The following is a 22117-nucleotide window of genomic DNA, read 5'->3' on the forward strand; positions in this document are numbered from 1 at the left end:
CTCTTCCGTGATTTAGGCTTTTTTTTTTTTCTTTCCTTAAAACTTTTCCCCCTGACAAGTCAAAGGGCGTGTACCTGGAAGACTGAGAGGGAGAATCGGGAATGTGGAAGAGCGCGGCTCTAGTTCTCAGGAAAAGGGAGTAAAAAGTGTATCAGAACACTTCGAGTTGGTTTTTATTGGAATTATCTTTGGCTCACGGGCCAGCTGTTTCACGTCATGTGTGATTTGCACAGTTTCACGCCAACTCACCAGGCTTGTGGCTTGGAGCAGCTTCATCTGCGGGGACGGGGAGACAGGGCGGGTGGGATTACTTCATCTGCACAAGGCTCAATCGCTTTCAGAAGCGTTTCACTTGTTAAATGTAGGCAAAACTTTTAAACTGATGGTGTAGCTGCCATCCAGAATCTTACAATCCTTCTTCAGGAGGAATATTTTTTTTTTTTTTTTTTTTTTTTACGAACACATCTGTATGTCTGAGGACAGATGTGTTGAAGAGACATAAATTGAAAATTCGCTTGCGCCAACAAGAGTTAAACATGAGCAAAATCATAGCTCTCAACCACAAAAGACAGCTACGACTTAAATTTGGCTGCGATGGAGGGTCAGGCTGTTCCCAGCTCACACTTTTGGAAATCTGAGAGTAGCTGAAGGACTCTTCAGTGAAAATACTACAGCAAAGACAGTGTGGGTGGTGCAAGAGGTAAAGTAGTCTTGCCAGATTCTTTGAAAGGCCTTTCAAGTCTTTAGTATTTCTTTAAAATTCCCTCCAGCGATTAAATCTCACAACTGGTGCTTCTTTGTGGAGAAGTGAGATACAAGCCTCCACGTTGAGATTATCTGGAGAAGCTCTTGACTGCCAGCTAAGTAGACTTCCCCATACAGGCAGATGTGCACACCCTGCACTAGATAGATGCCCTGCTCTGCTTTGTCCCTCACTTTGTCACTGCTGGCTCATTTGCCCGTCACCACCCCTCCCACACTGGCACCTTAGTAGGTCTGATTTGAATACAAAGGTCACATTTTCTTATCCGTTGAAAGGTCGGCATTTTCGGCATCGGCTAGCAGCACCTAGCCTCTTTGACGAAATGAAAACAGGCCTATAGGCTATAAAACAGCTGGGGAGCAAGCCAGCACGCATAACTCTGTCTAGACATCAGAATTAACACAGAGTGACCATTAGACCAAGAGTTAGCAGCTAAACAAACACAATGCAATTCAGCTTCAAAGTCCCAAATGCTGCAAAAACAACAAGTCCTCTCAAACACAACTGTCTGTACTGTATGTGGTCCTCATGTCCCCTTTACACAGTCTGCTGAGGCCTCATTGACAGACAGTGAAGGCCAGGCTATGTTTTTGCATTACCGCTGCTTAGCGCTTGGTCAGGCAGCTTTGTTCAGGCATTGAGAAGCTCTATGGAACAAGATATATATATATGGCCTGGGTGGTGTAGTTGTGGCAGCAGTAATGCATACTGTATAGGATTACAGGCCCCTAAAGCGAGGCTGTAATACACTTTTGCTTAAATGTGGACTATTGGACATGAAATAATGTGGTGAATGAATGACAGGAGACAGAGTGTTGGTGGCTGAGGGTTCAAGACAATGAAGCCTTTAATTCAAAGTTCCCTGCATTCAACAAATGGTTAACTAAAGGATGACACATGTGGCACTGGTGGAGCGATAAAAGGACGTGAGTGCCTTTGAGTTCACACTTGGACAGCTTAAACTGGATTGATTGATCAGCTCAAAGCCACAACTGATAGAAGATGACGAGCTCTACTAACTGAAACCTCCCTGTTTGCTCGCCAGCTTTCCAATCAGCTGCCAGAACTCGGAGAAAGTCAGCTCCTTGTCATTGTTCTCATCCAGCGAGTCCATGAGCTGCTCGATCGCCCCGGCATCGTTGGCGTTCTGTGGGTGGTCACAGAGAGGAGACCCTGATCATTACAAAATCACTCAGAGGTGCAATGTCAGCCACTCTGCAGGGCTGTCCTGCCACCTAATGGTTGAGTGCAGTCGGCTAATAAATGATAACTGAGGGACAATTCATTTACAGCCATACAAAGCTACACGTACCAAAGTCTGTCACTCACAATGACCACCATACAACACAGATTAAATTAATAAAACATGCGATTTAGGCTTGATATAAATACCTGCACATTGTAACATAATAATTATTCATGACAAAATACACATAGATTGTATTTTTATGTACAGAGTGAACAAAGTGTATGTTTTACAAGTTGTTGAGTTTTTCATATGAGCTGTCCAGGACCAGGAATGCAATGGAGCTCAGATCATCCAGTCAAGTGTTGCACTTAAGCATCAGTTTGAGGTAGTTGCACTTTACTTGTGTCTTCACTTTTCATGCCACAGTCTATTTCTACTTTGATCTCAGAGAGAAATTTGTACTTCTTACTCCACCACAATGTTTTAACAGCTTTAGTTTCTAGATTTTTGCATACAAAACATACAGAGAGTTTATAAAACATAATTTTAATAAATTAAATGACCTATACTACAGTATTAAAAAGTAGAGCTTTTTCAGAGAGATTTCAAATTACAAACTAAACAATCAGTTGATTAATGGAGAAAATAATCAGCAGATTCATCCATTATGAAAACAATCATTAGCTGCAGTTGTGTTCAAGGTAGTTAAATTTCAGCTCCACCTCGACCAAAATGGGTCTTTTATGAGGATGGATAAGAGTGGAGTTGCAACAGCAGACACCTAAAGAGGCTTCAGACACCTTAATGTTGCCCAATAAACCACAGCTTTCCTAACGTCTATCTGTAAATGCTCTGGATGCAAAGTTGATCACAATCAGCAGTTAAAGTGGCTGAGAACAAATCTGGTCTTTTACCTTGACAAAGTTGGGAAGCTGGGTGACCACCAGCTTGTGGAATTCGTCCTTGCTCAGGGTGCTGGAGGATCCATCGCTTCCAGCATAGGTCTTGAACTGGGTGACAAGGGTGCAGATGGCAGCTTCCATGGTGGCCTGTGCTGAGGTCTGGATGGTAAATGAAAAGAGGAAGAAATTGTCAACAAAGCTGCAAAGTCAAAGATAGAGTTGCACAGCAGCGTCTGTGGTCTCACCGTTTGTGCTGAGATGCTAAGGTGGTACCAAGAACCGCGTCCCTCCACTCTGACCGCCACCTCTCTTAATATATATGCTTCATCTCCGCTCACTGATGCACACATCAGCGGAAAACACTTAACCTGCCCTCTTCTCCCCCATCTGACGTTATCTGTCAGATTTCCACCACGCCTGAACATCCACATGAACAGAGAGGCAGAAAAAAACTGCCACTCTGTCCTGCAAAGGGCAAATTTGCACTGATGATAGCAAAAAACCCCATTTCAGTCTGTCTGCAGAGCAAGGGATTTAGTGACGGCATTTTTGTCAGGCCATTCTAATCAAGCCACTGAATCATGCCTGTCTAAGCACTAATTGGTTTATACAAAACATGACTCAAATAATGTGCCATTCAAGGCGACACACACTGCCGTATGTAAGCACACGGTTTGGTATGTAAGTGCAGTTTCATTCATAGCATTTTAAGGACTGTGGAGGATGACACTGTTATATTTTGCTTTGTGTTTTTACCTTTCATTTCTTTTCTCAACATTGTCTGTCTATGCATTTTGTTGCTGATCCATCTGCACTTTTTTTTATGTGGAAACAAAGTAAAATCGCACAGAAATGCTTGCACGGTGACTTGTTTGTAGAACTCACAGACCGATAAGCTCTCTGCAGTTTCACACTGACTGTTCTCAATCATTGCTTACATTCTCGTTCATCAGCGTAGCAGGTGACTGGTTGGTTCATGTATCGTGCACAGGCCGACAAGGGAGGTTGTGTCTGTGAATGTGTAAGCTCCTGCTCTGAGTATTTAATCTGGATGTAAATATTTTAGTTTGGCAACATAGATGTGATAATACATGCCGGTCATGCCAACACTTCCACTTCCTGCCAGAGCGTGAGTCACACACGGCTGGGAACCAGCGAACACATCACATCCTTATATTTTCTCCATATAATGAATGGATCAAATTGCAAGTGAAATAAGGACAAACTTTACATATTCAATGGTGGAAATTTTATTGAACTTAACACTGACTTCCTAAAAGAGGACATAACTGATGATGGAAAAAAAAAAAAAAAAAAATTAAAAATGATCCAAATTTCTGAATACATTTGTCTAGGGATCAATCGCATGCACATCAGAGGCAGTTCCTACGTTATCAGTAAGCCCTACTGTTGTCCCACAAAGACAAAAATACTTCTCAAATATTGATTAACCTTTCATAAATGTGTTTCATAGAACTCATCCGTTGAAATTAAGCTTTCTTCTGATCCCTTTGGTCTAAAATCTTTCCAGAAAAAAAAAGTCCCTGTGTACAAACAGCAGAGAACGTTTAACAAAAATCTGCTCATCTCTTCCTGTGTAAACCCGAGGACATTCATTCTCTGCCCTGGAAGCAGCACTAAAATAGCACGTAGAGTAAACTTGTTTTCTTCTTAATCTCGCAGGAGCAAATGAAATCTAAATCTCTTGACCACTCCAACATATTCATAATAATAAAGGCACATAAGCAGCAGCTGGCAAACTAAATTTCTGAAAACCAAAATAAAACCATTTTCACACATTCAATGTGCGTGGCCTTGGAGAAAATCTGTGGCTTTTCTCATTAAAAATAAGGAAAAGAGTTGCAGTGTACTGACAATAAATAAACATGAAACACTTCAAAGCTTCTTTCACTGAAAAATGTGAACCAACAATCACAATCTGTCGACTTTAACTTCATGTCCACCTAAAGAGGGAAAGCTTCACCATCAAATATGACTAGAATCAAACACTAAAAACAACAAAAAGTCTTTTAAGTACCCAACAGTGGAAAGCAGCCCTGCAACACTTTGTATCTTCTTTTACCGTTTGCTCATTCAACTTCACATCTGAAAACCAAAAGGCAGCGGCCTCCTCATTTTGTCATTTTCTTGAACTGAAGAACTTCATCACTTGTGTGCATGTCAGTTTACGCCGACCTGCTAACAAAATAAGAGGACAATGAGAAAAAAAAGAGAAAAATACTGGTTTGGCTGTCATTCTCATTCAGGGCAAATGAATGAATCCATGAAATGAGACTCTTTTGGGATCACTGTAGATGTACTTTTCACTCCGAATGCTCTGGGATACCCAGTATATGTAGATCAGGTGTTGGAGGTCCCCATGGCTACATAAGAAAAAATAACAGGAGAACAAATGATCTAAAAAAAAAAAAAGACAATAGAAGAGAAAAGTGAGGAAAAAACTGCTGTAAATGTGTGAATGTTTGAGAAAAGTGCTAATGTGGTTTAGCAGTCATAAATTTAGCTATGGCTATCACTTTGTCCTATTGCTTTTTTTTTTTTTTTTTTTTTCTTTTTCTTCTTTTTGAGCAGCACTGATGTTTCAAAAAACTGGTTCCTGGTTGTTTCCACACGTCTGCTGTGAACTGACAGTTGGGAGTTGGAGGATGAAAAGACTACAATCTAGAAACCAAATGCTCGGGGCTCTGAAACAGCACTCTGTGTGCATTTGCCCAAACCTATTAAAGAGCTGCTGACACAAAACTGGTCTGACCTGATCTGATTCTTATCACTGAAAGAACCGGGATCTCATCCTCTGGGATCGGACAGTTACACCCAACTTGAGGCAAATGGTATCTGCAAAAAAGTTTCTCTGCATTTGTTTGAAGCTGCTTGTCTTAACCTGCTTTGACCTCATCTAGCACTAAACCAAACGCATGAATTTCTTTAACCACCGCACTGTGTGCTCAACAGAATTATTTGCAAATATCATCTCCTTAAAGCCCAGTTTTTTTTGTGTGTGATCTGAATATCATCATTTTGAATTTACATTATGAACTGCAACATGCACTACGTATTGAGAAAACACTGTATAGCAGAGGAGAAGCCACACAACACATTACTGAAGGATTTTGCGCTGACAGAGGTAGGTAACAACGACTAAGTCCAAAATGACAAGAACAAGTCTAGCTTATAATTAGAGACTCAGAGGGACACGTTTATGAGAGGCACAACCACTCTGTACCAGAAGTTACTACAATTACAGCTCTGAAGAGGAGAATGTAGGCAAGAAATGTCCTATAAAACCACCACTTGTGCTGCATCTTAGTGTTGTATTTTACTCATTCCCCCCCTCTTTGTCTGTTTAGGCTGTGGCGGCAAACTTCCACAGGGCCTCTCGTTCGAACTCCTCCATCTCCTCCTCCAGGGAGTCGTCGTCCTTCTGCCCACCGCCCTCTAAAACGTCCACCATGTCCTCCAGAATGTCCGCCACGTCCTCGGCGAAGTCACTGAACAGGACCCTGTCGTGGATAAACACGCCGTCCTCGAAGTACTCCGCAGTCAGCTTCCTGACCTTGTCCTTGCTCTCAGATGAAGATCCTTCTAGCTTGCTCAGGTAGCCCTCCAGCAGTTCCTCAAACTCGGGCAGCTCCACGGGGTACAGCCCCTCCTTGCCGGCGCAGTCCTCCACAGAGCTGCAGCCCAGCTGGGGGCGGACGTTGCGTCTGAGCTTCTGCTCCTGGTCTCTCCAGAAGTCGCTCTGGACGTGCTGATGAGGCTGACGGGGCTGCTGGTGGTGATGCTGATGATGGCTGTGGGGGTTCCTCTCAGGCCGGCTGTGCCACGGCTTCTCCTTCCTCCTCTCCTCTCTGTCCATTCTGCGCTCGCCTTTCTTCCTCTCCCACTCATCCTGGTGTTTCCTCCATGCCTCCTTGTGAGAGTTTTGCTTCTGAGACTTCCACTCCTTCTTCTCTTCTTTGTCCCTCCATCCTCCCTCTTTGCTGTGCTTCCAGTCTTTCTCTCCTCTCCACTCTTTCTTGTCTTCTTTCTTCCCGTGGTCCCGCTCATTGGTTTTGCCTTTGTTCCCTTTCCATTTGGACTCCTGTGGCTTCTTCTTACCCCACCTCTCGACTTGCTCAGAGAGCTTCTTCTGGATCTGCTCCAAACTATCCCTCACTCGTTTCCTGTCGCCTCCATCTTTTTTCATCCCTTCCAGTCTCTTCCTGCTCTCTTCCAAAAGAACCCTCTGCCTCTGGAGTTCTACCTTCAGCTTTCCTCCCTCATTTGGGTCCTTCCTCCTCTCGGGTCCAGCTGGTTTCTGTGTACTCCGACCATCTTGGTCACCAGATTGAGGGGCTGAGCTTGAGGTAGCCGGGGGCATTTCATCAGCTGTGAAGGATTTAGGAGATCAAAGTTATAACGGTTCGGTATTTAATTGCTGTACATGTTACCACTGAGGAATCCGTTCACTTCATATTTGCAGCATTATACCTGTGAGCTGGCTGAGTTCGGTCACCCTGGCCCTCAGACTCTCCAGCTCTTTCTTCAGAACAGGCAGCGATGACAGCTCCTCCTTCAGCTTTGCGTTTTCTTTCTCCAGACCTGCTTTGCCCTTCTCATCACCGCTTGCTGCTACAGCCCTCAGAGCAGAGACGAGTTCTTCTTTCTGAGACTAAGAAATAAGGAAAACGTGCAGTAGTTAAAGCCAGATTCTGCACAACTTGGACAACAATCAAAAACATTTATTGAACACATGCGGTCTATATATTGCAGTTCATGAAAACATCATGAAAGGATAAAGCATCATCATTAGCATCAGTATAACTGGTACACTGACCTGTAGTTGAGCCTCTAGCACAGCGATTTGCTGGTTTTCCTGCGCCAGTTTATCCAATAGCTCTTTCATATCCTGTGGATCACTGCTAAGCCAGTCCTGGATTGGAAATGTTTGGCAAATGAACAACACACATATTTTTAAATAATCCTATCTTGAGCATTTGTCTTTTAAGTATTAAGACTCACATTTTCTTTAAATAAACTGTCTAAACACACAGTGGTCAACATACATAACGCTGAGAATGAGTAAGCAAGGTGAAAAACGGTAGGAACAGACCTGGCCTTGTTCTCCGTCATGATCAGAGGCGTCAAAGTCACCTGTCAACACATCGTTGACACAACTCTTACAACAGGCACTTTTTATTGACACACAGCTGCCAAGCCGTCTTACAACAACATAGATTCTTTTGTCGTGAGGTGCATTCCAAGAGCTCAGGCACTACCTGTGCGCAACACGGACACTATTTGTGTAGGCAGAAGTTTTTAAATTCCATTAAAAAAGTAAGATATATTTTCCCTAACCAAGCAGATTGCCAGCAGTTGGCCATTTCCCCTCTACTGAAGCACCCTCAACATCCAGTGAGTCCTTCCAAACAGTGATAAAGAGTGTTATTGTACAAATCAGAGTGCGTGTTATTTGCCATTTTCTGCTGCCACTGCATGAAGTGTCAGGCCAGATAAGTGCTTGGACAAGTTATTGAGTGTTAGCCAGCTAGTGCAGAAGCTTACACTGCTGTCTTATCTTTAGTACTGGACCTACCATTATCCAGGTCAGAGAGGAAACCTGTTGACATAGTGCAGCTTAGTCAACAAGACCTAAAAACAGACTTCTGTCTGTTGCTGACAACTGCGAATAAATGTGCTCATGTAATTTGGAAATACTAGAACTGTCAAATAAGCAACAACATTTACAAGAAACCTGACAACTGTCAAACTTCTGATATAACAGGTGGAGGCAGGTGCACAGATGGGCAGTACAAGCAAACTTTCATCCTAAGATATTTCTAACATAAGCATCTTTACTAAATAATACTTATTGAAAACACAGTTGCTGTACTGACCATGAAAAGCAGAAGCAAGCTAGCAGGCGTAATTAGATAATAGAGGAACTCACCTGAGAGGAACAGGGAACCTAAGAAGAGCAGAATCAGAGAACCCACAATGCATTTGTTCAAGGAGAACCACGGCTTTTCCTCCTTCTTCTCTGCCAGCCTGAACTCCACTTCCTCATCCTCATCTTCCTCATCTGATGTTCTTGGCCTTGGTGCCTCGAAGGAGGGGACATTCCTCCTCCTCAGTCCATCGTCAAAACTGCCTGTGTCGCCCAAATCAAAACTACCGGATGGCTCTAAGGGAGGAAAAAGAAAATGAAAAAGCAGAGTCGTCACATTCAATCATGTATTTTTGTGAAAGATGACACTGAGCCTAAAGTCAAACCACATGGATTCAAATGTGGCCCCTGACTCATTTCAACAAATCATCTCGACATCTTTGGCAACAAAAGTGTCAGAACTAGACTTTTCTGAAAATCATAATTATCTACTGGCAGACGGCCTCACACAAACCACCACAATCTGAGTGAACACACCAGCTGAAAAACACAACAGTGTGTAAACAGCTTGTGAAAAAGGGCTGACAAAAAGTCAGTGCTGCTCGTGGAAATGGGTGACATTTTCTCACTAAATTACGACAACAGTAATTTCATGCATGGGGGTTTCTTCATTTTCTCAGCGGGGTTTACGCCTCCCTGTCACACAGATAAATCAATTTCCAGCTGCTCGCGTGACACAGATAAGAAACATGTTAACCAATTCTTCTGCGAGAGGACTCGTTCGCTGCTTCTATCAACTTGTGCTAATTACAAAGAGCCATAAATCACTCACTCACTTTCATGAAGACTGAATTACCAACCGGGCAAAGGTATTTACTGCTGCGGGGCCTCAGATCCCCAGCGGCCCACAAAAGCCCCACGTTCACTGTGCGCCAGTTGCTTTATGATGATATGATCAATTCCAACTTTGAGGACATGCTCACAGTGCATCGTGCATATTGTTGAATTGTGTTAAATCATGCTACCACATAGCAAAGAGAAAGAGCAGAGAGAAGCTGCACATAATGTGAATGGGAGGAATGGGGGTTAGAAAGAGCCCAGCAACTACTTTTTGCTCAGGGGTCCCATAACAGGTTATTGCAGGCACAATTTTACTGCAGAAAGGACTCTGCCGTCCATTACCCATAGCTAACTGGATGTTTTTTCTATTGCATTTTCTACTTTCATTGTTAAAATTCCTGTCTGGCATTTGTTTTCTTACACTATTAAGGGCTATCTTTAGCTTTTGTGCAGCCAGCAGCAAAGAGCGAGGATGGTGATGTCGGCTTGTCCAACACTTAGGTGCAGAGCAACATACCTCAGCAGCTACTGGCCAAACTGCCATGGGTGTATGATGGACATTTCTGTGTCTCGGGACAGCTAAGGGAAGAGTAAAGACGTTTAATCCTGTTAGAGGAGTATATAGGAGATTTCCATACCTTCTTCTTCTTCTTCCTCTTCTCTCTCTTCCTGGGTCACTGTCTCAGATGGCTCCATCTCCTCCTTTTCCACAGCTTCCTCCTCCTCTGACTCTACTGAACCAATAGTCTCTGGTGCAGGACTTTCATCGACAGGGCTTTCGGTCACCAGGCTCCCTGGGTGTCGGCTTGGCAGCTCTGTACCCTCTGTAGCAAAGCTGATATCAGCTTCAACATGAGAAGGAAGATCAGTGGCTGCAACGGTCTCTGTGGGGATGTTGACCTCAGCTTCAGCAGTGAAGGCAGGACTCTCCCCAGCAGGGGTCGGCCTGATATCAGCAGGCGTGTCAAGCACTTGTTCTGTATAGACGGGGATCTCAGTCAGGGGAGGAGCAGAGCAGGGCTCCTCGGGCTCGGGTGGTAGGAGTTCAGCAGCAGGAATATCTAGCGGAGCCCCCAGATTAATGTTGGTGACAAAGGGAGTGGCCCCGAGGTGCTCATTGTCACTGGGAGAGCTGGTTACAATGTCATGGATGACTGGGGCCTGACTCTCCAGGTCGAGGTCTGGAGGGTCAAGAGGGTAGGGTGGAAGAGGACTCATCCGTGCTGGACTAGAAGGAATGGGGCCCTCGCTGGACTCTGGAGAGGTCTCTTGACACACCTAGAAGTTGGGGCAGTGAAAAAAAAGTTCTGTGTGAATACTTTTATACTTTGGGATCATTATTTTGTCATAAGGTGCTACGATTTTATTTTTTTAATAATCATTTTCGATAGAGCACAAGTTACAAAGTGCTTCACCCCCAAGCAACAACTTCATAACGAGCAGATTGCATAAACAGACATAAACAAATTAAGTAAATAAAACCAGCAAAGGAGCAGTCAATAAAAACTGAGCAGAATCAGTAAAAGCTCTCCAATAAATGTATGATTTAATAAGGTCACTGATTCTCTCAGGCTATGTACTGGCTCATATGCGAATAAGAGGTTGGTTATCTAGTATGGAGAGGGGCCTTTAAGAGCCTTGAAATCTTAAAATCAATCCTAAATCATCCTGGGAGGAGGTGCAAGGAGGCTACAACAGGCACAGTGTGGTCACTTCCCTTCAATCTTGGCAGCTCAGAGTTCTGTACAATCTGCAGCTGATTAACAGATTTTTGGTTGAGGAAGGTGAAGAGGCTGTGAGGAAATTAAAGTGTGAAACATGGTCTCTCTGATAAAGATAGATCCTATTTTGGAAAACATTTCTCCGACGATAAAAACAAGCCTGCACAAGTTTTGTTGTGTGCTGCTCAAACATTAAATTACTGTCAAAGCAAAAGCCAAGATTCTTTGCAGCAGGCTTTTAAGTGCATCCATTTCCCTCAGTGTCTATTGTTTACAATACTTCTCTTAAATTTAATGACTTCCTACACTGCCCAGAGTGACATTTGACAATTTCAAGAGTACTGGTCTCAACCTCAATTTGTACTGAGCGCCAGTATTGGCACAGTAAGACTGAGACAGTTTCTTTGCAATCACAACTTCAGGAAACATCTGATGTGTCTAAAGGCATCAAACTCTACTGAGGCTACTGTCAGTGAATCTTTGCAGCCTGTAAGACACATTTCACCCTGTATGGCCCTTAAACTATAAAAGTAATAGTAAATAGTAATCGAGTTGCTTCTTGGTTCTGAGGCACTGGCAACAAAGGCAGGTATATAAAGCTGATGTAGTAGATAGGACAGGCAGGAAATGGATATTGTCACAGTGTTTTGTCCTCTTAATATAATGTTATTTAATGGTCTAACTTGTGCCCTAACTGGATTAATACATGTTTACTGTGTACCAACCTGATGGCCTTCTTCAGACAGGACAGTTTCTATTGAAATGTCACCTGGTTTGAACTCTGCAGCAGCTCCTGAAACAACAATGTCAAAACTAAAATATGAAGACAAAGAACAGCTTTACAAGCAACCTTTTCCACTATAAATATTGATTTATATTGTGTCACCACCGTCGCCAGTAGCCATTGATCTCGACTTGTCTATACCTGTCACCTCCTCAGAGAGACTCGGGACGTCGCCCAGACTCTCAGTGCCGTCGTCTACTGGCCCGACATTCTCAACAGCGGCCTCCTGCGGAGTGAGAGAAAACCCCAGGAGATCAGGCTTCACCACCTATGGTATCCTCAGTGGTAACACTGACCTTGACATTTCCAGCACACCCAGTGCAGGCATTCATGCACACGCATCTACGTTTTGGCTAGAAGACATGTTAGTATATCTAGTTTATCACCTATCACTATAATTTGTGATGTTGACTGAATTAAACATCCCCTCCAGTGAAAATCAAGTTTTGACTGTGTTAACATGCCCATATGGTGTTTTTTTTATATGCTACAAGACATATCATGAGTGAAATAAGCAGCCACGGCTGAGCTTGTGCACCTTGTGCCTGCAGTGGACCAATGAGAGTCTCTGAAACACGGAATCAGACAGCCAGGGTAACATAATGAAGGAACCAATCCTGCACCAACTTGCAGTGAACCGAGGGGGATCAGAGGAGAAGCCAGGTGTAGCTACAGTATGTATCAGCAATTTGCAAGTTAAGTATTGCTATTTTCATAACGATGGCAGACAAGTGTTCTGTTTTCAGTTGCCAATTTTCAAAAGCGGAAATGTTGAGCCTCCATGTATGACCAGAGCATCTGACAGCCAAACTGTAGCCTGCAGTAGCCTTTTTCCAGAGCACAGTTTTGTTGTTTTACACAAAAACTAATGCGTTTCTCCACAAAATGTATATTGAGGCCTGCGCTGTTCCATCCATTTATCCACAGCGAGCACGAGCCAACGTGCTGGTCAGTCTGCAAGTTATTAGTCTTGTGTTTTATCTATTGACTGTGGCCTAACAAATCTGCAGCGTGCTCGATGTTAGCCAACATTAACCTGCCAACACAGATGGTGATTCATGTCAAATGCTGACAAGACATTTTATATGGCTTGGAGGTGTTGATGAAGGAAGTTACGGCAAAGTTTGTCAGATACAAGCTGCTGATGAGGTGTGTTTAATGAGCAAAGTCGAAGTTGCAGGCAAGCGGCAGACGGGTGGGTGGAGATACTACATGAAGGCAAAGGTGCAGAGTCAGATCTAAGCCAATGTAAATCATGAAGAGATCTGATTCTCTGGGAAAAAAACTTCTAAATGTGGAATTTTGATGAACAGAGATGAGTTTTTAGGGGTTTAATCACGGGTTTTACTGCAGTAGATGTTTAAGGCTGAGCTCATTTTAACTACTTTCTATATTGTTGGGTAATTTAATCTTGAGGAGTGCATCATATTCTGTAAGATCATCGTGTTTGTGGTATTTCTGTCCTGCGAGAACCACACATCTCTAAAAACTCAACTTTCCGTGAGAAAAACAGCCAGTTTTCAGCTCTGTGGCATTTTCCAGCTAACCAAAGAGGGTTTGAATAATTTACTTCGCTTATGAAGTAGGAGAATTTTTTCAGCCCATAAAAGAACACTTAACGCTTCAGCTTAAAATCAGCAAAATAGAAATATATGGTTTTCACTGGACAGGAAGGGTATGAAAAGTTGAAAAATGACAGGTAACTAGTGCAGTGGAGTGAAAAGTACAGAATTTCCATCTAAAATGTAGTGAAGAATGTAGAAGTGTAAAGTAAAATACTCAAGTACAATACAAGTACCTTGAATTTACACTTAAGTGTAGTACTTCAGTAAATGTACTTAGCTACATTCCACCACTGCAGTACAGTCATGCACAAATACTTGCACAAGGATGTCAATGCCTCACATCCATAAATACACACGTTATGCATTTAAACTGCACATGCATTTTAGTTTCTGTATTTCCCCTTTGTTTAAAGTGTTCATATTTTTCAATATCCCTTGTTTATATTGTTTATATTGCTTGTTTTAATGCTATTTAATGTCTTTTTCTACTGATGCCCTTTATTTTTTGCTACTTCCCCACTGTGGGACCAATAAAGGAATATCTTATCTTATCTTATGCAAGTATTTGAACACTGGCTCATCATTTAGTACTCAGGAAATATTCACCACAGACATGCCATATTTCACATGAACTTGCATTCATGAGCAAGGAAGACATCCATCCTCTAAATGACATCCAGGCACCCTGAGCTTGGAGCAGTTTCCTGATCTGGTTCTCGGTCTTACCTCGGGGGAGAGGAGGGTCCAGCTGTTGGTTGAAGAGCCAGTGCTGCCTGTGCTGTTGCTGTTGTCAGACATCGCCCTCTTCAGGCTCAACGTGGCACAGCGCGGTGCAGGTTCAGATTTATGATATTCTGCAGACGACGACAGAAACGGGTCTTCATTGAACATGCCTGATGCAAACACCGCACGTCTTGTGGGAGTTAACACAATGATCTGGATGCAATAATTTGACTGTAACTTGGTTATTAGAACAGATACAGGCAGGCCAATATCCAAAATTATGAATATGCACAGTTCTGAACATGACATAATGACAGATTATGTCTAATCTTCTTCAGTATAAAGACGATGAACGTGTAAATAGTAGTCTAGGAGGACATTTTTATGCACTAAGGTTACAGTTAGTGACCTAATTCACCGCACTCACGGGATAAAGACCAGATTGTCGTTGATACAAGTTATGTAACGGTGTGGTGGCATCCATAATATACTGCTGCGTAGTTAAACAAAGGCTTGATGAGAAGAAACAGGAATCTCCACACCGCATTCACCACCGCAGCTATTTCCAGCCAACCATTCATTCAGATCCGTCCATCCACTCAATCTGTGTGGCAGTGAAATTACCAAAAATGGTCAAACCCCAGACACGAGCACTTCATTGATCCAGCAACGAGCAAACAAAGGTTCATACTCACTTGTCGACAACGCTATGCTCGCTAGGCTTCCGTTTAGCACACACGAGACACAGAATTAAGGGGCTATGGTTGTTGTAGCAACCGAATTAAAGGTTCATTCATGATGGTAAACAAAGGATGGTAGGCTCAGCATTCCCACTCTTCCGCGTTCTCACTCAGGCCCAACTGTTCGCGAGCGCTTCAAACACCTGCTAGACTCTACCGAATTAAACACGAACAAGACGGTTTATTTACCCACTTGCTTACACCTCAGTCGCTCGCTGTTTTTGTCGTCAAAACGTTTTGTTTTTGTAGTATGAACAACGCTCCTGTCTCCCCGTGAACTTGGGAACTTTGGGAATTCCAAGCTGCGTCACGTCAGCCAAGGCGCCTTTCCTCCAATGGGATTTCAGCAGAGGCTACGGAGATCCCGCCTTCTAAGCAAGGCTAGACCAATCAGATAGAAATGTCGTGTCACGAAGTCGACGCACATCCTAGTGTGATTGACGCTCGCAGGTGAAAGTGGCAGATGATCGACGCGGACGGACCCTTGCCCTGGTTTTCAATAATACAGCTTCATGTGTGAACCCAACCCTCAAGATGCATGCGTGCATATATATACACAGAAGGGAGAGGCGACCACAACCAGCCGCGCACTGACACGTCTGCAGAGTTATATTTGACCTGCGGGACTTACCAGAGTGGACAGCCCCTTCGCTCCGGTTGCTCCAGTGTGGACATTAATTTCATCATCTGGCTCCTGTCTGTTAACTGTTTTGTCGGTGAAAGACATATTTGCTTTGACACGTCTGCATATCTCAAATGAGAGCACGCACGTGAACCCAAACATGCCATCAAAGAGAACTGGAGTCTGTAGTTCCAGATTGGTTATGTTATGCTGTATGTACACTGCAGTGATGTAAGGTCTCACATCTCCTACTCAAGCAAAGGGAGTAACACTACAGTGTAAAACTGCACCTAAATAAAAGTAAAATTATAGCCTCATAGTGTTATGTTATCATGTATATTGTTTTGTTGTTATTGATGCATTAATGTGTAAGCAGCTGTTCAAGGTGGTTTCTATCTATAACAGTGGATTATATTTTCTAAGATGATCATATTTTTTTGTGTATATCTGTTGATAATCTGCAAAGTAGTTGTCAAATAAGTGTAGCCTAGTTAAGTAAAAACTACATTTCCTTTTGAAATTTAGTGGAGTACAAGCATAAAGTGGCAGAAAAATGTAAGTAAAGTGCTGAGGAAGGGCCTTGAAAATGAAGATGTTTTAAAAAAGTCTTTCACTTTGTTAATTACACAGACTCAAATATCTGCAAGCTACAATACTTCAACCTTGATGTTGACATTTCATGATTTTCCTGTTTTTGAACTTGATTATAATAAAAGCTGACATGCTGTTCAGTTTTTTGGCGCAGATCATTTGTCTATTTTTGGTGTCTGTTGTTGCAAATTGAAACTTTAATGAACATTTAATTTTACTTTGTCAGTTATTTGAGAATATGCTTTTGGATAGCTTATAATACATGTTATGTTTGTGAAAGATGAAATGGCCATATATTTATTTATATGTAGCTAGTGTCATGTTAGCCCATATGAACCTGTCAAAATCACATGATAACACAGTCGAAATATCTGGGTCATTGTTTAGGCAGTAACTTTAAAGTATGCCGTGTTTGGATTGTATTCCAACTTCCTGCAAGTTGTGTGTGCGACATATTTTTTGCTGACCAATTAGGAGCACCTATGGCGATGACGATCATTTCCTGCGACAGCCAGAACCGACCAATAGCCAACGAATACTCGAGATCGATTGACCAATAGGATGCGAAGAGGTCTATTTGAACGAGGAAAAGCGGGCTCACAGACATTCGAGAGGGAAACAAAGGGAGAGTGCACATCCTGCTACTGTTGGACACGAAAAACTGCAATAATTGACTTTTTCTCTTCTGGATATTCTGGTCATCGTATAAGGTAACCCTGAGAGCTCATTAATCGCATCGCACAACATCAAAAACATCTAGTTTGACGTTTACACGACCGTAAGTTGTCAGAGATAACGCTAGTTCTCGGCTAACTTGAGCGGCGTTAGCCCAACTGTTAGCCACACTTGCTAAGTGATGCTAACTGAAATTTGCTGTCGCGTGTGCACTGGAAATATTAAGCTGATGTGCTTCATGTCACTTTCTGAATGTTCACTCATGTTGTAAACTTCTCCGCCAGGTTATCGTCATGTCTCATAAACAGATCTACTACTCTGATAAATACGACGACGACAAGTACGAGTACAGGTGTGTAAGTTATGGCCCATATTTACGAAACATGCAATTTAATCTTGTCAGCGTTATTCTACAACAATGTCTAGCAGTAATGTTACTGAGCTGGCATTGTATACAAACTATTGTCAGTTATGTAATCATATTTATCTGGAGAGTTTCTTGTCTGTTATGATCCGCCCGCATATTCTGTCTTACAGGCATGTCATGCTACCCAAAGACATTGCAAAGCGTGTTCCCAAGACCCATTTGATGTCGGAGACAGAGTGGAGGAACCTGGGGGTCCAGCAGAGCCAAGGATGGGTCCATTACATGATCCACCAGCCAGGTATCTTGTTGCCTGGCCAGAGAATAATGCCTTCAAGAAATGATATGAAAATACTGCTATACCCACAGTAAACAAACTACTAGTTAAGTATTTGGTTAAAGATATGTTTCTGGTAAATATGGTTACCTAGGCCTGTCCAACTGACACTGTTTGTCAATGGGACTATGCTTCACAGATGGAAACTTTACCGCACATACAGAACAATCATATGTGTGCGGTGGTTTCACTAGTTAATGTCATTGGTAGACATGATGAGCTGAGATTTTTTTTTTTTTTAGCACAAATCCAACTTAAAACAGTCAACCAAGACCATGTCAATAATAGACAGGACACTGGAGGGATAGATTTTCAAGTATTTATTGTATAGGTTTCACAGAAGAGCAGTCACAAGGAAGTGGTAATGATCAAGCATGAAAGTGAAAATGAAGTTCAACAAAAGTGTCTAAAGTTGTGGTTTGAGAGTCAGATATGTCCAAACCAGCTTCTGTCTACATTTTCATTGTTGCTCAGTTATTTGACTGCAGGGTACACTGACTCTAAGCAACAGTTTTGACTTTTATAGTTAACTTGTGAATTTCCCTTGGGGATGAATAAAATATCTATCTGTCCATCTAGTGTAAAGTTCATTGAAAGCTAAAGCCCCCTTTTCACTTTACTTTTTTGACCCCTTTGCTTTAGCTAAGTTGCAAATAAAGGGACCCAACCCATCTTGATGTCTTTCAGATAGAAGCATTTCCTAAAAGGGATCAAAGCATTGTAATTGTTATATATCATTATTTCTGCTCACGTATTGCATACGTTGTTCTTTCTCCTCCAGAGCCACACATCTTGCTGTTCCGGCGGCCTCTGCCCAGCCAAAAGTCATAAGAGAGCGATTCTCTGGGTCCTTTGGAAGATAAGTCCTACTTATGTGCCGCAGATCAACTCATCAAAAAAGGGATCATGCTGGCAGATTACCGAGCTCTTTTGTGGCAGGTGACTTGTTTTATTGGTTGATCGTGTTGGACCTGGAGAAGGACTATTTCATTTATGAACAGTGGTTGTGGAATTGAGTATGTGTTGAGGGGAAGAAAGAAATCATCACCTTCTCTTTGGAGAAAAGACTTCTTCATGTGCTAACAGCGACGACGTCGTCTGCCAGAAACCTTCACATCAGCACACATTGTCTTTATGACTTAACCCGTCTGTCCAACTTGCTGAACCTGCTTGGATATTCCAGTTTTTTAGACTAACTGATTTAAGATGTGCGGTGTGAAACTCTAAACATCTGAATAATTCAAACAGAATGCATTCTGGGTCCAGCTCGGGTCAGGACACAAGTCAGAAGGAATAGTTGGATCCTAAGTTAAAGGGACAGTTCATCCCAAAATCTGACATTATTACCTGTAGTGTTATTTATCCGTCCAGATTGTTTTGGTTAGTGTCGAAGTTGTGGAGTTATTGGCTGTACAGGCGTCTGCCCTCTCTTGAGTGTGATGGAACCAGATGGTATCCTGCTTATTGTGCCAAAAAATATATTTTAAAGACTCAACAGCGATGTCTTTTCTGAGAAATCATGACCTGGAGATGTTGAGTGGTTTCACGGTGTACCCATTTTTCTTCTACTGAAACACACTCGCCAGCCGTATCACTGCATAGAAGGAAATGTGCATCGAGTCTCCTAACATTGTCTGACATTGCTAGCTTGTGGAGATTTGTTTACAGCTAACTGACAGGGTCACAGTGTCTGGAAAGAAACATTGCTGTTGTGTATTTCTGATGTATTTGCTGTGCTTTGAGCAACACAACTAGAACTATTGCCACCTGGTTCCATTGTGTTCAGGAGGAGGCAGACATCTGGACAGCCAGTCTCTCCAGAACTCGCCAACATACACCAAACCAATCTAAATTAATAAATGACGCCACAGTTACGTTTTGATTTGAACTGTCCCTTTAAGATTGACTGAAACATCAAATTGCGGTTTTAAGTGACATGCTGCTGCTTGGTTTAAATGACACTGTAAATCGGCATTTAACACTTTTTGCCTCATCGGTAAGCCTCATCTTTAAGAGCCACCAAGAAGCAAATTTTGATCCCTTTCCATCAGAGCATATTATATTAGCTTCAGCCTACTTTAAAACAAATCTTTGATGGGTCCGATGTACCAGTGAGCTGCTCAGTATTTATGAATGTGTTGTCCTTTCTGAATAAATGTAAACTTTTAAATCGTATTAGTGTGGACTTGTGTTTTGGCAGTATTTGGCGTTTTCAACTACTGTGCGATTACACAGGACCACTTGACATATGAAGTTGCAGTTGACAGCTTTGACGGAAGACACGACCCTGAAATGCTCTTATAGAATAAATCCGGATCATTGACTGAGATGCTCCAAAGCTAGTTGCATTTATTTTGGTATTAAATATTGTGTTAAGGCAGCAGCTTTCCCTGTCAAGCTCGTTCTGAGTACTTGCAGCTACTCGAGCGTGTTTGGGTTTACCTTCTGCCCCTGTTTTCACCATCACATACTGAGCTGCTCTGCTGCTAAAAAAATGAACTTGAATGGTTCTCTGAACTTGTGCCTTTATTGTAAGGTATTGCATGTGTCGTTATAGAGCTGTTCTGCCTTTTGGAATTATTAAAAAAAACCCAAAAAAACTCAATATGGGCAAAGTTGATGTATTTAGTCTGTGTTGAAATGACTGAAATTAATCGAGTTGGATGTAACCCCCATACCCTTAGAATTACTGTGTGTGTGTGGTTTGACTTTAAAAATATCACTAGAATATTGGATTTCTACAAATGGAGTCTGGAATTGATGATACCCACTTTTTGCATTGCTACAGTATTCGGCTGCGTCAAAATTGAAACGTGTGCCTACTGAATAGAAACATCCACCAGACAGCAGCATGGAATACGTCTGAATACACACCTGCTCTTCAATGTGCTTCCTGTCTTTGTCAACTGTAAAATAAAGAGAAAATGCCATAAAGCAATTTTCATGTAGGAAATGTGACTCTGGAGTCATCATTTACTGAGCTATGTCTCAACAGCCAACTGGAATAGATCACACCAGCAACACTCAAGTTTTCTAAATTCATGAGCTGTGTGGCATGATGTACTCAGTAACCACTGGATGACCATAATCGGAATATATGCCATCTGATGCCTTTACTAAAATCAATGGGATCTTTTCTCTGCTGATGTCTGTGCATATGATGAAGTTAACTCAGGCCTACTGCAGCAACGCCGTAAAATACTTATTTTACCACCGCTTTCTACTCACTTTGGACAATTTATCTTATCCAGTAGAGTAGAGGGTATGTACCATTTCTAGGCCAGACCCAAGTGGTACCAAATCACTGATAGAAAATAAAACTACTGGAGACCTGAAGTGTTATTCCCCCTTATGAAGCCATATCTTTGGTGTTCATGCAGCCTTTTAATTTGACACTGACATACTGCTTTCCTGTATGGCCCCAGAAATGCCTCGCAATTTATTCACAGCATCATTACAACCCGACGAGTCTTACTGGAATATGTGTGAGCCAAAACTGTGCTGTAAAATTGCCACGTGTACAATAATCAGGCGTCGGGGCAAATCATCTTACCCGTCGCACTATAATGTGACGAGCCCTGCTGGGATAAAGCTGTGATCTGACAAAATACGCAGGCATGTATGCCAGACAGCACACCTCATGAACGTGTGATATTATGGTACACAGTTGGTGTTCATCCAGTGGCTCAGTGATGCTGCATCTGTTATCTGGCACTGTGACTGGACTCGTGTTTTTCTTATTAGTTGCCTGTGATGTTGCCAATCTAACAATTCCAGCATCTCCTGTTTCATGTGTAATATGGGTCTCATCTAGCGGTAAATGTCTCTGCGAGCTTAATGGACAAAATGTTTTACTGAATGGCCGAGTCGTTACGATGGCGTACGTGCATAAAGGGAGAGGCAGGCGCAGCATCTGCCGCACATTTAAAAGTTATACTTGTTAACGACTTGTGCATTATTGCTGCACAGAGGTTTTACTGAACGGAAAACACAGAGATTGGATAATTCAGAGGATATGTTTTGTTGCTTACGGTGTCAATTTTTAACAGGATCCATAAATTAAGTTTTGTTGTCTTATATTTAAGACCTATGATGAAAAAGTCTGGCTCCATGTAGTTATTTTAACCCTGCAAGTCATCTATGAACTAACTTTAGCTGCAACAGCTGCTCAGAAAGAGGCCAAAAGGCTTTGACAGACGGATGCACATAAAAGTTTTATGACAGCAAACGGTGTAACACCACTTACGACATAAACATGACACCACCAATTAAGAAATACATTTTACTGATGGAAGAATTTTGATTGTAATATTACCGTTATGGCTGCATTTCTACCTCCCGTCATCAATCGGCTGGTTATTTAAGAAGAAAATGGGCAAATATTCACACTTTAAAAGCTGGAACAACTAAATTT

The 22117-nt window shown here is 42.3% G+C and overlaps 3 protein-coding genes across 5 annotated transcripts; 1 reads left to right on the forward strand and 2 right to left on the reverse strand.

The window, feature by feature from the left end:
* Positions 1–1578: 1578 nt before the first annotated feature.
* Positions 1579–3225, reverse strand: s100a11 (S100 calcium binding protein A11). Its single transcript, XM_076755147.1, has 3 exons — positions 3100–3225; positions 2867–3013; positions 1579–1910 (listed from the first exon to the last, which is right to left on the reverse strand). The coding sequence occupies exons 1-3, from the start codon at positions 3202–3204 to the stop codon at positions 1779–1781; spliced, it is 384 nt and encodes a 127-aa protein (XP_076611262.1). The 5' UTR covers positions 3205–3225; the 3' UTR covers positions 1579–1778.
* Positions 3226–5391: 2166 nt separating this feature from the next.
* Positions 5392–15432, reverse strand: pbxip1a (pre-B-cell leukemia homeobox interacting protein 1a). Of its 3 annotated transcripts, none has more exons than XM_076754419.1 (10): positions 15308–15432; positions 14378–14505; positions 12228–12312; positions 12028–12095; positions 10220–10859; positions 8805–9038; positions 7968–8008; positions 7692–7787; positions 7346–7526; positions 5392–7243 (listed from the first exon to the last, which is right to left on the reverse strand). In XM_076754419.1, exons 2-10 carry the CDS (start codon positions 14447–14449, stop codon positions 6219–6221), a joined length of 2442 nt encoding a protein of 813 aa, XP_076610534.1. In that variant the 5' UTR covers positions 14450–14505; positions 15308–15432; the 3' UTR covers positions 5392–6218. The 3 variants fall into 3 exon arrangements, with proteins under 3 accessions (XP_076610534.1, XP_076610536.1, XP_076610533.1); XM_076754421.1 differs by having other exon boundaries at positions 15304–15412; XM_076754418.1 differs by having other exon boundaries at positions 15070–15404.
* Positions 15433–16944: 1512 nt separating this feature from the next.
* Positions 16945–20575, forward strand: cks1b (CDC28 protein kinase regulatory subunit 1B). Its single transcript, XM_076754857.1, has 4 exons — positions 16945–17037; positions 17287–17354; positions 17540–17667; positions 18485–20575. The coding sequence occupies exons 2-4, from the start codon at positions 17296–17298 to the stop codon at positions 18532–18534; spliced, it is 237 nt and encodes a 78-aa protein (XP_076610972.1). The 5' UTR covers positions 16945–17037; positions 17287–17295; the 3' UTR covers positions 18535–20575.
* Positions 20576–22117: the final 1542 nt, after the last annotated feature.

Source organism: Chaetodon auriga, chromosome 17 (assembly GCF_051107435.1).
Source record: "Chaetodon auriga isolate fChaAug3 chromosome 17, fChaAug3.hap1, whole genome shotgun sequence".
Lineage (NCBI taxonomy): Eukaryota > Metazoa > Chordata > Actinopteri > Chaetodontiformes > Chaetodontidae > Chaetodon > Chaetodon auriga.